The sequence below is a fragment of the Chanos chanos genome, chromosome 5 (genome assembly GCF_902362185.1).
Source record: "Chanos chanos chromosome 5, fChaCha1.1, whole genome shotgun sequence".
Lineage (NCBI taxonomy): Eukaryota > Metazoa > Chordata > Actinopteri > Gonorynchiformes > Chanidae > Chanos > Chanos chanos.
The window spans coordinates 18,438,073-18,452,439 of NC_044499.1; the positions used below are offsets into that span (position 1 = coordinate 18,438,073).

Sequence of the window (14,367 nt, forward strand, 5' to 3'; positions counted from 1 at the left end):
AGTTATCCATGTTTTAGCTTATTTGTGAAAATGGATTGTATAAAAGGTTTCTTAACTACTATTTTGCTTTAATGGCTTGCTTTGCATGTCACAAAAGAGGACCATAGTTTTTAAGTGGTACACAGCCTTGAAGTTATACAAGTTGACTATGGTGTAAATAACAACTATTATTGCCCATTGTGAATGCGACATTAAAACGTTTGTCAAATATTTCCTTTTTGGACCATAATCGGAGTCATCGTCATTCATCATTCCTATTTACCCATGGTTTAGGGGCAAATTTGGGGTATTACAGAAAGTGCATTTTCAGGCTGAGTAGTGAGTGATTTATCTTTAGCATACAAAAGGGGATTTTTGTTGGCTTTGTTTAATGAAAGGTTTTATAACAAATGAATTGAATAGACAGGAAACAAACACACTCAAACAGCAGGCCCCTCCCACCCTTCATCAAATCCAAAGGAAATAGAAGTCTGTCGAACTCCATTCATGAGGTACACAACATCCCCTCATGCCAACATTTGAAATTTGTAAACATTTTTTCTTCTTAAACCACTAATGCACTAATTTTTTTTTTCCCCCAATGCAAGACACATGCTTTTCTGAAAAGCATTTATTATTGTTAAATTACTTAATATAATAATGCAAACAAAGCTAACAAAATAGAATTCACTCATTTCCTACAAAAGAAAATGTTTACAGTATGAAATCTGCCTAACTGCAACCACCAATTAGATTTTGCACTTGGACATATATACAATATATATACACACACAAAAAGAAACTAGGTACAGCCTGCAGTCTGTATTGTACCTTGGAATGTCTCACCTGTACTTTTTTTTCTTTTTTTTTTTTAATCCCTGCATGTGCCTGTCCAAAAAAGCTTTTCTTACAACAGGGGAAAAGCAAACCTTTAGAAATCCAATAAAAAATAACAGCCTAAAAATTGGATTAGCACTAAACAAGCAGGTATTCACAGCTGGGGCAGTTTGTCCACAGGCGTGTCGAATTTGAAGTCCAGAGGGAACAGGTCTGCGGCACGGGGGTAAATGAGCCGATAGGACTGACGGATTGTGACGTCTGCAACGCCGGCGATATCGCCGATTTCTGCGCAAACAGGAAAATTTGTGTTCAGTACAGAGATCATATTCATTGTGTATCAGAGGTCTGTTAGCATTTTATCCTAAAGAAGAGGCTTAGAAGAGGCATGGCTAAACACTAGAGGTCAATCTGTATGGACATCACACAAAAGTACTATGTCAGGTTTGTATTCTGCATGGAAGTCACTTTGGATAAAAGTATCTCCTAAATGGATGAATGCAAATGAAATGTAATGTCAGACAGGAGACCATACTTATGTCACATTATGTTACAACCTGATTCATAACATCTAAGAGTTAAAGTTATCTGCAACTCCCAAGGAACTCCCAAGTCCTTCTTCCCAACCTCCTCCTCTTACCTTTCTGTGTCTTTTTCTCAGCTGAGGCTTGAGAGGCCATGTAAATAGCAGCAGCTGCCACTGAAATGGGACTCCTGCCTGGCACCAGGTCCAGCTCCACAGCCTTCCTGGCAATGTGGGTGGCAGCCATCTGCACCTGCTTGGGCAGACCCAGGTTGGAGCAGAACCGAGACATGAAGTCACCCGTGGTGATGAGGTCCACGCTCGTCTCCAGAGCCTTCAGGATCAGTTTGAAACATCGACCAATCTCCTTTTTCGAGATCCGGGATACGGCACAGATTTCTAAAGAAAGCAAAAGTGGCTACTGAATCAATAGCTCTCAACTGTATTCATTAAATGGTAGTAGTGCTTAAAGAGTAATTAAGTAATACAACATCAGTTTTGCTTAGTTAGTTACTGATAAATGGTTAAAAAAAACCCCAAAAAAACTCTTTTTACCTTTGAATGTTCTGGGGACTCCCTCTTGTCTGCAGGCTATGTAGAGGCAGGCTGAGGCTATGGCATCATTACTTCTTCCTTTCAGACTTTTCTGTTCATAAACTTGCTTAAATAAGTTGTTTGTGCGGTCCTGTAGGGTTAAAAATGTACTGTTTAGCCAGAGTGCTTCCCTAGAGAGCAGAGAAATGTAGTTTGCACATGTTGGGCTTCTGGAAATCAGTTTAAATGATAAAACCGCCCTAACGGACAAAAATGGAGATTTGGTTAGAGCAGAGAAAGACAGGAGAGTCTGTTGTTTGACCTGGTTTGGCCATAACAGAAAACCCATTTTTTTCTAACACTGGAAATGAGACATGCTTTAGTAGGTCAAACGGGTTTGTTTGAACTCTCATTTGTAGATGAAAGCATTTGTTTTTTTTCCCAGTCATTACACAAGCACAAAACAACAGAAAACACTTTCACTTGAAAAAGAACCCTGGGTATGACCGCGTTGACTTGAATACAGAGTACGCTTAAAGCCAGAGAGCACGTGTGCCAATTTTACTTTTCTCAAAACTGACACTTCTTTTTGCAGTTCATTAATGCATTATATATTTCGCATGGAAAATCATTTATTTCACGTGCCCTGCAACTGACCACTCAGCATAACAGAAAACCTATCTATCCTCTCCTGAACTTTTGGTATCAGTCATCAGTTGTTTTCGGTTAATTGCTCATAAGCACCTTTGGGAAACGTTTACTTTAGCATGGATGTTTTACAACCTAAATTCAAAGTGCTTACTGTTAGGACTGAACTGGGGCAGTGGAAAGCAGTGACTTCTCTTTTATATTGCTACTGATACCTCCAACAGTGCTTTGCTTGCTATTTTAGTCTTCCCCCATTCTCCTACCTTCTTTCTCTGACAAAAACATCTTCCTCTTACCACCCCTCACACCTGAAGCAAATCCCTTGACAAAATTACAGATATCTCACAGGTTAGTTGTTGTATCGCGCACAGTGCTAGAGAAGGTGAGAGAAAGAGAATCGAGAAAGGTTAAAATACTCACTATGATGTTTCTGGGCAGGTTGATCCTGTCGGCCATGGTGCTGATCTCTTTAAAGGCATTGAGCATGGCTCGATCAGAACTGCTCATGGTTCTGCGGTTCTGGTACTTGGAATTTCCAAATTCATCAAAACTCGCCGCGCCGGTTCCCTGAAGAAACAAAAGTTCGTTAAGAAAAAAGCTGATTAAACTGTTTGTTAAACACAGTCGGCTGAGAAAAACCCAGCAGCGCGGATTCTCCTACCTTACTGATCATTGTTGTGAGGTCTCCTCCATTCAACAAGGGGTTCTGGGCGTCGCCGACACGGGAAGGGTCTTTGGTGGCTTTCTCATTGGTAAATGTTCTCCACTCTGATCCCACATCAATCACACGGTCACCTGAATGACAGATGGGAAAAGAACAGAAAAAAGATGAGAGCCTAACTGTGAGCCTGTGAGTGTGCTGTGTGCTTTGTGTTGTGTGTATGGGGGGAGGGGTGCGAGGAGTGTGTCCTGAAGATTTTCATCAAACAATGCATTTCCTCGATTCATTATTCCATAAAGAATTTCCATAAACAACTTCAAATTCTAATTTGAATATGATATAAAGCAAAAAACACATTTAGCCAAATTTTATTCAGTATTTAGCTTACTAATGTAACGTCATGGAAAGGGTTAAGCAAAGCAATCCAAAATGGAGTTGCTTATAAATAAAACCCAACAAATTTAATTTGTCACCATCTAGAGTTCAGAAGCTGTAATTACAGCCAAATCATGAAAATCAAGTCATAGTCCTAAACAAAACATGAGAGTAAAAGTTCATGATTAGTCAACGAATCTCAACATAAAACATCTGATGATACTCTCAGCCTTCTTTCTTTCATATACAAACACTATTTTCAACATTACCTTCCAAAAATAGACAAATTCAAAGGCCATAAACATTGTAGCTCATTCCAATGTTTATCAAAATCATCCTATTAATATCATTAGCATCATTCTATTTAACATGGAAACTAAAACAAAAACATGAAACAAAGGCACTTTATCTAGATAAAAACAAAAAGAGAAATTATTACTCTTCATGTATAAAATTGTTAAGTTTACATCTGAGTAACTAGTCAATACTTTTTTTTCTTTGTCAGTTTCACAAAAAGATAAGAAGTTGGTATTTATTTCTAGCCTGCATGTTCTAGAAAACTCTATGGGCATATAAATGTCAGCATAACACATCATCTATCTTGTCAAGGGGTTAACAAGAATTCATGGACAAAATTAGACACAGCGTACATAACAAAACAACCGTTTATGCAAATCAAGCAAAGATCATTTTGCAGCTGTAAGACACAGACTCTTTAGACTGTGTCTTAATATTAGTAGTCTAAATTGTAAGTCTATTTTCAGTTATATCCTTTTTATTATACAGAATCAGGATCACAAATGTAACAGGTTTTGAGAGAGGCTATAAGATCTCTCATAATTAAAAAAAAAAAAAAAAAAAGTCATTTTTAATCAGCATGTTAACATACCTACTACAAGCCCACACTCTGGGCAGATCATGTCTCCTGCTCTATAGTCCTCCACCAGCAAAGCATCGGGATGGTTGGGGCATTGCACTTTGGGAAGTGCATCTCCACTGTGCCAAAAAAAAAAGACCAAATAGATACGTTCATTCTCCTGGTGAATTTTTGACAGACGAGTGTCAATAAACTTTGCGACAATGTAGCCTAATTACACTGCAGACCGCAAATATTTGGCACTGCTCTCCAAGGACGGTTCTCAGGACATGGGTACCTTAACTGTTTAAAAATCTTTAAAAATCTATATATGGGCCTACTTGTCAATGCTAAGCTCTGTTGTAATAACAAAAACAGGTACTACACTGAAGTAAATAAAGCTCAAAATATAGTCACTTATTTTCCCATAAATATTTCACCCAAATGCAAATTATGAGCAACGATGGTACACGAACTATTCTAGTCTCTTTTCGGTTACCAAATAATGAGGTTTCACTTCTAATCTCTCATTTTTACACTTCGGTTGGACCTTACACACTTAACAGTCACGATTCCATGCACGATTCTATCATTTTGGGTACTGCATAGTGATTACATTCAACCATTTGTAGTGGTTTACGACAAAGATTAAAAAAACTAACATCGTAAAATCTCGACACGTACTACGTCTTGAAACACAGACTTGAAAATCTCGCTGGTGTATTCTGTTTACCACATGGTGTTATCGGAACCGGATCATATGGGTTTCAACAAGAACACAAACACGAGTGACCTCTCTCTGTTCTGTCCATTTTTGTTTGGAATTTAGCTAGAACTTGTTAAACGAAATTGTGCTGATGTGGCTAAAGCGGTTGGATACTGGCTGATGTAGCATACGTGGTCGCCGTAACATCTTCTCAAATACCACAGTAAACGCGACGTCAACACCTAATCCATGGGTTACCCTTGACCGAATAAAATTAGACACCTAATGTTACGAAAACGGCAACTAAGAGTCCGGGCTTGTGTCCGACATAATGACCACCTTCGAGTTTTAAGCTACCTTGGCAGGACACTTCTGTAAACACGATAGGGGCGGCTGATTAAGTCAGCTGTTAGCTGAACAACATGACACTACCTTTCACTGTGGTGTGGACTTTAGTTTGTCAGCTAGCTAGCGAAACACATACTCCTGGCAACATAAGTAAATGTCAGAATGGATCGCGCTGACCGCAGTTACAAACAAATCTGTCTCTGTTGAAATGATTTTCCGTCAAAATAAGACAATGTAACACTGATCCTGCTCAATTAGAGGGGTCAACGTCGTCACAATTAGCTCGCTAGACAGCCGACGCAACGACATCACCTTGCATCTTGTGCAATTGAATACAAGCCGAATTAAAAAAAACAGGTTTGCCCAAATATCGACCCATTCGAGGCGTCGTTTAATCGTCATTACTTAAAACCCTACTACATAAGAAATGTGACCACACGACATTTTACACTGTATGTAATCATTCGTTAGCATAGCTGCTGAGACAATGTGTTCCCGGTCTTAGTGACAATTCAGTGCTTGGTCTTTTGACTGTGGTACGAAACACGCATTTTTCGAAAAGAATCCATGCGATCTACCCCGTTATCTCTGGAAAATACCTCTACATTCTGTACACAATAGTAGGCCGAAAACATTTCTACAATCATACAAGAAAAACTTCTAAGCATATGAAAAAGGATATGGGTCCACATTTACTCACCGGCTCGTCGACGCCATACTGTTCTACTCTCCGTTAACTGGCAGTGACTAGCTGCCTTCCAGAACAATGGCGTCTTCTACCTCTATATATGGATTTTTTTAGCTCACGTGTCTAAAATACAGACGGGGTTCCGGAAGGTCCAAAATACCAGGTCTTTGCGACAACTGACGCCTGGTACAAAGCAAATCATAACGTTGTCTGCCCCGTACTATTAGAATTAATTCCAATCTGCACATTTGTTCTGTGAGCTGCTTATACGTAGCTAGATATGTGTGTGTGTTTGTGAGAGTGTGTGTGTGAGTGTGTATGAGTGTTTTATTTTATAGGGAACAGAGTAATACCATTGCTCATTGTGCCAGTCAATGCTCACCAAATCTCTTTCTGAAACACAGACCACAGACCTCTGTTTAAGGAAGTGTATTACATCTACACACACACACACACACACACACACACACACACACACACAAACACACACACTGTTGAACGCAGCAGTTAAGATCAAATTTAAGCTATTAGTTATTACAAAACAATCATATTCATATACAGAAATTAATCATTAGACTGTGTTATACAGTGTTGAGTTTGACCTCTTGGCACTATCACAGTGTTTTGCTGTTGCTGCTAATGGCTTGCTTATTTAATACATCATGCCTGATATATCTTAGAGACATCAATATTTCAGTCGCTAACCTGGCAACAGGAACAGTATTTAGATATTTCCTCTATTAAAGCAGATCTGTGCATTATGCAGATGTTTTGTGTATCAGCCTCATTAAACACCTTGAAATAAACAAAAGGTATAAATCTCTTTAAACATTTACCATATCACACACCGTTTGTCACTGATATAGCAATGTTAAAGAACCCACAGTATCCTGCAGTGATGTAAATAATAATAACTAAGAGTGATCAGATGATTCAAATCCCTGAGTCCCTCTTAAGAGATCTCCCTGTGCACCTCATTAAAAATATGTTCCATAAGAAACTGATGAAATAACAAACATGTTATTAAAAGTACATTGTGAGAGATTTTGTTGGCCTGTCTAGGTTACAAAAACCACAAGGACACTTCCTTGACAACTGCCACGTAAAAATATACATAGGTGAACAAAATACAGGCTAATTGATTTTGAGCTTGTCTATGTGACAAAATGTGAGGAATGATAAGATGATTACGAAAGAGTTACATGAGAGTTTCATAACCTCGTCGGTCATTATCATCATAAAAATATTACATTTTTCTGTAAACATATTATGTATTGTGCTTAATGAGCTTTATTTACTACATGTAATGTATTCTTTTGGAGTGTGTTGAATGCATGAGAGCCAGAGGAACAAGGACTTCTTGTTTCTCCTAGAGTAAACAAGGTGTTGAAGCCAATTCAGAATGTATTTCTGTCAAATATGTTGTGCATATAAAAATAATAAAGCTGATTTTTCTTAATCTATACATGTTTCTCAGATTGATTTTTTTTTAAATAAATACTTATTTATACATGCATTGTTCCTCAACGGAGATCTGACATTCAAGCGTATAAAGGATGAATAAATCCTTTCAGAGTTCCCCCTGTAAACTGGCTGAAACTTGAAGAAACCAACCAAGAGAGGTTTCGGCTGTTCAGACGCTTCCTGCTTACTGCCACAGACAGAATAATGCAGCTCCATCAGAAACGCGGTTTGATCATGGGTCGCTGGGTCCTAGATTCCTGATTTCTTGATACATACAGGAAAAGGGTGTTATTGCTGTATGGGTTTTGTCGGGATTTTTGAAGGGTTTTTAAAGCATGAAATTTTGATACACAAGCTTAGCCTGGTAACAAACGGCACTGACACAATTTGGCACAACTGTCTGACTCAGCATGAATTATTCAGGTGTGCAATCAACACATGGCTAAGAAAGAGCCCTCGTTTCGTCATGGCAGACTTTTTGCCCTCATAACTGCTTCGCGTCCTGATGAGTTTAGATCAGTCTTGCATTTGTGTGATTCATTTTAGACAGAGGTAGGGCTCATTGGGTGTGATATGTTATTACGTACACTGTAACTGCTGTACACTTTTAACTAGTATATTATGTTACAATGAGCGCCCCTTACTGGGCTGCTTAAGGGGTGGAGGTCAAATTGCGCAGTAGATCGCGGCGCACCTTGAGTAATATGGTACAGACACCGAGTTCAACCTTGCTTTGGACATTGGACGAGCGCCTTTATCGTCTAGAGGAAGTCGTTGCTGACAGAAGGTACCACACCATCTTAATAAAGAGGAAAGCACGTTGATGCAAGTTGAATCAAACCATGTTGCAACGTTTTCATATATGAAAGCGCGCCCTTCGCCATCTGTTCACTCGCTGTAGATGGGTAATCTGTAGTTGAAATACTACAATACATAATGTTCTGTTTTTGCCGTTGGTTGGAGAGTTAAAAGCTAATGTTATAGTGCACATAAGAGGGAACTTCATGGATTGCAGGAAATAACACTCGTGTGATGAGAACAGTTTTATCTGCGATAGTAAGTATTTTCTGTTTGTCTTTTCTTGAAAAACTTTGCTGAAATTATGTTTGTGTCATGAACCATACCGTCAATTCCTGCATATGGCCGAATGCCGTTGTGCTCGTTCAGTTTCTTTGCGGAGTTTATGAAACGTCTTCCCAAACTCAGTTTTAACACCAGCCATTGCTTATTTTAGGTGTACTTTATGCAAATTTCATAAATACATTTATTTCGTAAACAGTTTTTCTTTGGATTACCTTATACAGATACGAGAAATTTCTTTGGCCGATTGACAGTCACTCGAATAAACTTATGTCTATCAATAGTTAACTCACTGTTGCCATAATTATTAACATAGCTGACATGTTGCTTGTGCGGATAAAATTGCATAAACCGGTCATCAAGCAACAGTCCAATGAGTAAACTTGAGAAGATATTTTTGGTGTTATCGTAAGCTTCTCTCGTAACGCTTCATTTACACGCTCCTTGTAAGACACTATAATGCCGCAAACAGCAACAAATCAGCCGACTTGAGTGTTCCAAAACCTCCATTTGCTTTACCGTAGTTGAACACAATTATCATTACTTGTTCATATGTCACGCGCACGTATTACACTTCTCATTGGCACGATACTGTGACGGCAGATGTAATCTTGCCGCACAATTTAATGTATGCCGACACATTTCCTCCAGTCAAGACGTAGTTCAGCCTGCTTGTAGCGTCTATATGACACGTGACAGCCTTTTGGATCGTCTGTTTTCAGTTTCTGCTGATTAGTTACCGTTCTGTAAAAGCATGTCTAACCGTTAAGTATCATTCCGGTAAAAGGTTTACTTAAGTATGAAGCTTTCTTTCAATTAAATCGAATTCAGACTTTTTTCACGGAGTTTATCTCATAATTATTTGATTACTTAGATTTCTATAGGGGATTTTTGAAAGCCCCAAAAGCCAAACACAGTACTTTCTCTCTTTTACAGGAATGTTTACTCTTACTGAGGTCGCTTCACTTAATGACATCCAGCCCACCTATCGAATACTGAAGCCATGGTGGGATGTCTTTATGGACTATCTTGGAATTGTCATGTTGATGTTAGCCATCTTTGCTGGGACAATGCAAATAACCAAAGACCAAATGGCATGTCTCCCCATACTCGAGGAAAAAGAACAGTCATTAAGTCCAAATTCCTATGAAACGCATAGTTCAACAGGAAGCCCCTCATCAGCAGTAAGTGGAGCTACAATAGGATTTGGGCCGCTGATTACCAAAGATCTTCCTGACAGTGCTGTCCATGATCTTCATCTTACACAGCCTACTCCTTTGAAAGGAGCAAAAGGTATTAGTGAACCTCAGCCCAAAGGCCTTCGAACAAATCTAGACTTTCAGCAATACGTATTTGTTAATCAGATGTGTTACCATATTGCCTTGCCCTGGTATTCCAAATACTTCCCTTACCTTGCTCTTATACACACCATCATTCTGATGGTGAGTAGTAATTTTTGGTTTAAATACCCAAAGACTAGTTCAAAAGTGGAACACTTTGTGTCTATATTGGGGAGATGCTTTGAATCACCATGGACCACAAAGGCATTATCTGAAACTGCATGTGAAGACTCAGAGGAAAACAAACAGAGGATCACTGGTGGCCCCACTGCTTCAAAACAGGTATCCACAGGTAGTAAAGAGGACAATGAAAATCCATCCACACCGATGCTGGAAAACACTGGAGTGACATTTTCTGCTGAAAAGCCTGTTGTTGAAGTCCCAAGTATGACAATACTTGACAAAAAGGATGGTGAACAGGCCAAGGCACTTTTTGAGAAGGTGAGAAAATTTCGGGCTCATGTGGAGGACAGTGACTTCATCTACAATCTTTATGTTGGTCAGACTGTGATCAAATTTTTAAAATTTATTTTGATATTATGCTACACGTCAACTTTTGCAGCAGCCATCAAGTTTCAACACGTATGTAAGCCTGAAATTGAACATTTGACAGGATACGACGCATTCTTTTGCACTCACAATATGGCATTCATGTTAAGGAAGCTCCTTCTCAGTTACATGGTTCTGATGTGTATATATGGGTTAGTGTGCCTGTATGCCTTGTACTGGCTGTTTAGGCGGCCATTGAAAGAATACTCTTTTGAAAAAGTTAGAGAAGAGAGCAGTTTCAGTGACATACCTGATGTGAAGAATGACTTTGCATTCCTCTTGCATATGGTTGACCAATATGATCAGCTTTACTCAAAGCGATTTGGTGTCTTTCTCTCAGAGGTTAGCGAGAACAAACTTAGAGAGATTAGCCTTAATCATGAGTGGACATTTGAGAAATTACGTCAGCATGTGGTGTGCAATGCTCAAGAAAAAATGGAGTTGCATCTCTTCATGTTGTCTGGACTACCCAGTGCTGTTTTTGACATCACTGAGCTGGAAGTCCTTAAATTAGAGCTTATTCCTGAGGTCAGAATATCAGCCAAGGTTTCCCAGATGACAAATCTAACAGAACTGCATCTATATCACAGTCCAGCCAAAGTTGAGCAAACAGCCTTCAGTTTTCTCCGTGACCATCTTCGGATCCTCTATGTTAAATTCACAGATGTTGCAGAAATTCCCGCTTGGGTTTACCTGTTGAGGAATCTCCGGGAATTGAATTTAGTTGGTAACCTTAATTCAGAGCACAATAAATTCATAGGGCTAGAATCCCTAAGGGAGCTGAGAAACTTAAAGACACTTTACCTTAAGAGTAACCTCAATAAAATGCCCTCAAACCTGTCAGAACTGTCCCCACGCCTTACCAAGCTGGTGGTGCATAATGACGGGACTAAACTGTTGGTACTTAACAGTCTTAAGAAGATGACAAATCTTGCTGAGTTGGAGCTTCACAACTGTGAACTGGAGAGGATCCCCCATGCTATTTTTAGCTTGATCAATTTACAAGAACTGGATTTAAAATCCAACAATATTCGTACTATTGAAGAGATTATCAGTTTCCAGCACCTGAAAAGGCTAACCTGCCTTAAATTGTGGCACAACAAGATAATTACTATTCCTCAATCCATTAGCCATGTCAAGAGTCTTGAAACGCTCTACCTTTCACACAACAAACTGGAGACACTTCCCACTCCACTGTTCTATCTTCCAAAGCTGAGGCACCTTGATGTCAGCCACAATTCAATCTCTGTGATCCCACCTGAGGTGGGGCTCCTGCAGAACCTCCAGCATTTTGCCATTACAGGAAACAAGGTAGAGGTCTTACCTAAGCAACTTTTCCGATGCAACAAATTAAAGGTACTGTGTTTGGGGAGTAATGGCATCTCAACTATCCCAGAATCAATTGGCCTGTTAGTACAACTCTCACAGCTTGAGCTGAAAGGGAACTGCTTAGACCGCCTTCCGCCACAGCTTGGACAGTGTCGACTTCTTCGTAAAAACCTCCTTTTTGTTGAGGATCACATTTTTGATACTCTGCCTTTAGAGGTAAAGGAAAACCTCTGTAGGGATGTTAACGTGTCCTTCACAAATGTCTTGTAATATTAGAATACATCAGTTGCTCAGATATTAGTTGCAAGATTGCATCAGCACAATGAGTCCATTGAATTATTTTGTGTATTCGCATTTTGTAAATAGATGCCTCTGAATTCCTTCGACAGTGGTTTTTCAATTTCTTTTTTTAGTTTTGTTTCAACCTTTTAACTGGAAGCCTATTAACAATGCTGTGTGTGAGTGTTTATTTTTCATATGTTGATTGTCATTGTCATGTCATTATCATTGCATTTTAAAAATGTATATTACCATATTGCTTGTTTCATTGCTAATGTACTGAGTTTTATTTTGCTGAATTATATGAATAGTGTGACTAAATAATTGACTAAGAACTTCTTTGGATCATTGATCAATATTTCTGTTGACTCAGAAAAGTCAGAAAGTCTGTTGTCTTATGTCTGTGTTATAACATATATTGCTTTATGGCTAAAGGCAGTTCGTTGGAACAACCCCACAGCATGTGCTTCCTGTGATAACGTGTTGTGAGAGGAGTTTTAGCCTGATAGCCTTAAAGGAAAGATTATTAGACAAGTTTCTGAAAGGAATGCAGCTGTGTCCGAAAAATTATGTTACTTTAGTTATCAAAACTCTATTTTAGCTCCATGGGTTGCTATTCTTCCTCATGGCAACATTTTGTCCTGTTGAAAGCTGGATTTATGGCTGTTTGAAAGATAGTTTTGTCGGTCCATACGTGATGTCAGACTGAAACTGAACTGTTTATACCAAAGAAAATGGTACAGTGAGAATATTTTATGATTGTAATATTTCTCAAATTACTATTGATACAAATAACTTTAATTTGAATAAAGATTTTTTTTGCAAAGTATTTTAATTTGTCCTCGCAATAGTTTGTCACAAGTTTGATATTTGTGTTTCTAAACAATTTATATGCCGACAAATATGTTGTTCCTTGGGCATTCAGACTCACCACAGAAGCTTCTAAGAACAGAGAACCTGAATGGCATTTCAGACCAGAATATTATGTAATATGCCTACTTTAGTGCTCCGTCAGCACGACAACACACATCCTGCTGTGTAACATCTGGATAAATATCATTAAACTGTCATGGCATTTAATTATAAACATGTATTATGCCCCTGACCCAAATCAGTTTTTAAAAAGATACAGTAGAAGATGCCACTGCCAAAAATTGAGTAATTTAATTGCTGCTACTTTAAGTAGAGTTAAAATGATTTTTCACTTACATACTCAGTCATACAAACTCAACTTTTTTTCAATTATGAGTCCAAATGTACTTTCTTAATCGGTGTATTCAGTACAACCTACATGCCAACAACCATGAGTGAGCTAACACAGCTACCAGGTTACTAATGGCACTAATGGAGTGCAGAGGTAATCATTTTTGTACATGCTTCCTCGTCAAATTACTTTTACAGTTGCACTAATCCATTGAGATGTCAAGTCGAGAATAATTAATTGCTAACTTGCTGTTAGGGTGTTAACTTTCATCAGTCAATGTATCCCATATCTAGGTTTCTTCAATGTTATTTTCTTTAATTACAGAAAAGTGTCTTACACAAAACAGAACAAATATTTAGTAATTCGTCATAGGATGTTTCCTCTCATGGGGAAAAACAAATTGGAATTCTTAAAGCAAAAATTAAACAAAGATGACGTAGCAGCAAAGGTGAATGTTTTAAATGCATGCATTACTTCCATTTATATGTAAACATCGTATTTGGAAACAAAGACTTCAGTTGAGTACCCTCAAAAAGCAGCAGTCAAGTACAACTGCCCAACTTATCTTCACTGACAAATTTTCATCTCCAGAAAAGCAGCTTTCCAAGCTCTTGTGCACTGATGTATCCAAAGTGTCAAAAGATTCATTTGCTTAATCCACTGTCAAGAAAGGTAGATACAGTGTCATTCTATTGTTTTGCTTTTTGGTCAAAGATGGAAAAGATTTCACTGTTGTTTGTGTTACAACTTCACTTATGAAATGACCTTTCATGGACATTCAAAGTTCTTTTGACAGTACTGGAAAATATTTCATGTAAAGAAGAACCCCTGGGACGGAAAAAAGAAGAAATACCTTACAATTCAATATTTAACTTTATATTAGGAAAAGACCGTTACTGAATAAATGATCACGTGACACAAACAGTATCAATATCAACATCACAGTAAAATACATTGTGATAATGTT

At 38.4% G+C, this 14,367-nt stretch overlaps 2 protein-coding genes across 2 annotated transcripts; one reads left to right on the plus strand and one right to left on the minus strand.

Annotated features, from left to right (window-relative positions):
* Positions 1-363: 363 nt before the first annotated feature.
* Positions 364-6,215, minus strand: gtf2b (general transcription factor IIB). The gene is made up of 7 exons (XM_030774158.1): positions 6,168-6,215; positions 4,447-4,553; positions 3,183-3,316; positions 2,942-3,088; positions 1,895-2,024; positions 1,457-1,738; positions 364-1,104 (listed from the first exon to the last, which is right to left on the minus strand). Exons 1-7 carry the CDS (start codon positions 6,182-6,184, stop codon positions 971-973), a joined length of 951 nt encoding a protein of 316 aa, XP_030630018.1. The 5' UTR covers positions 6,185-6,215; the 3' UTR covers positions 364-970.
* A 3,422-nt stretch (positions 6,216-9,637) lies between these two features.
* Positions 9,638-12,912, plus strand: lrrc8da (leucine rich repeat containing 8 VRAC subunit Da). Its single transcript, XM_030774157.1, has one exon. It carries the CDS (start codon positions 9,638-9,640, stop codon positions 12,185-12,187), a length of 2,550 nt encoding a protein of 849 aa, XP_030630017.1. The 3' UTR covers positions 12,188-12,912.
* Positions 12,913-14,367: the final 1,455 nt, after the last annotated feature.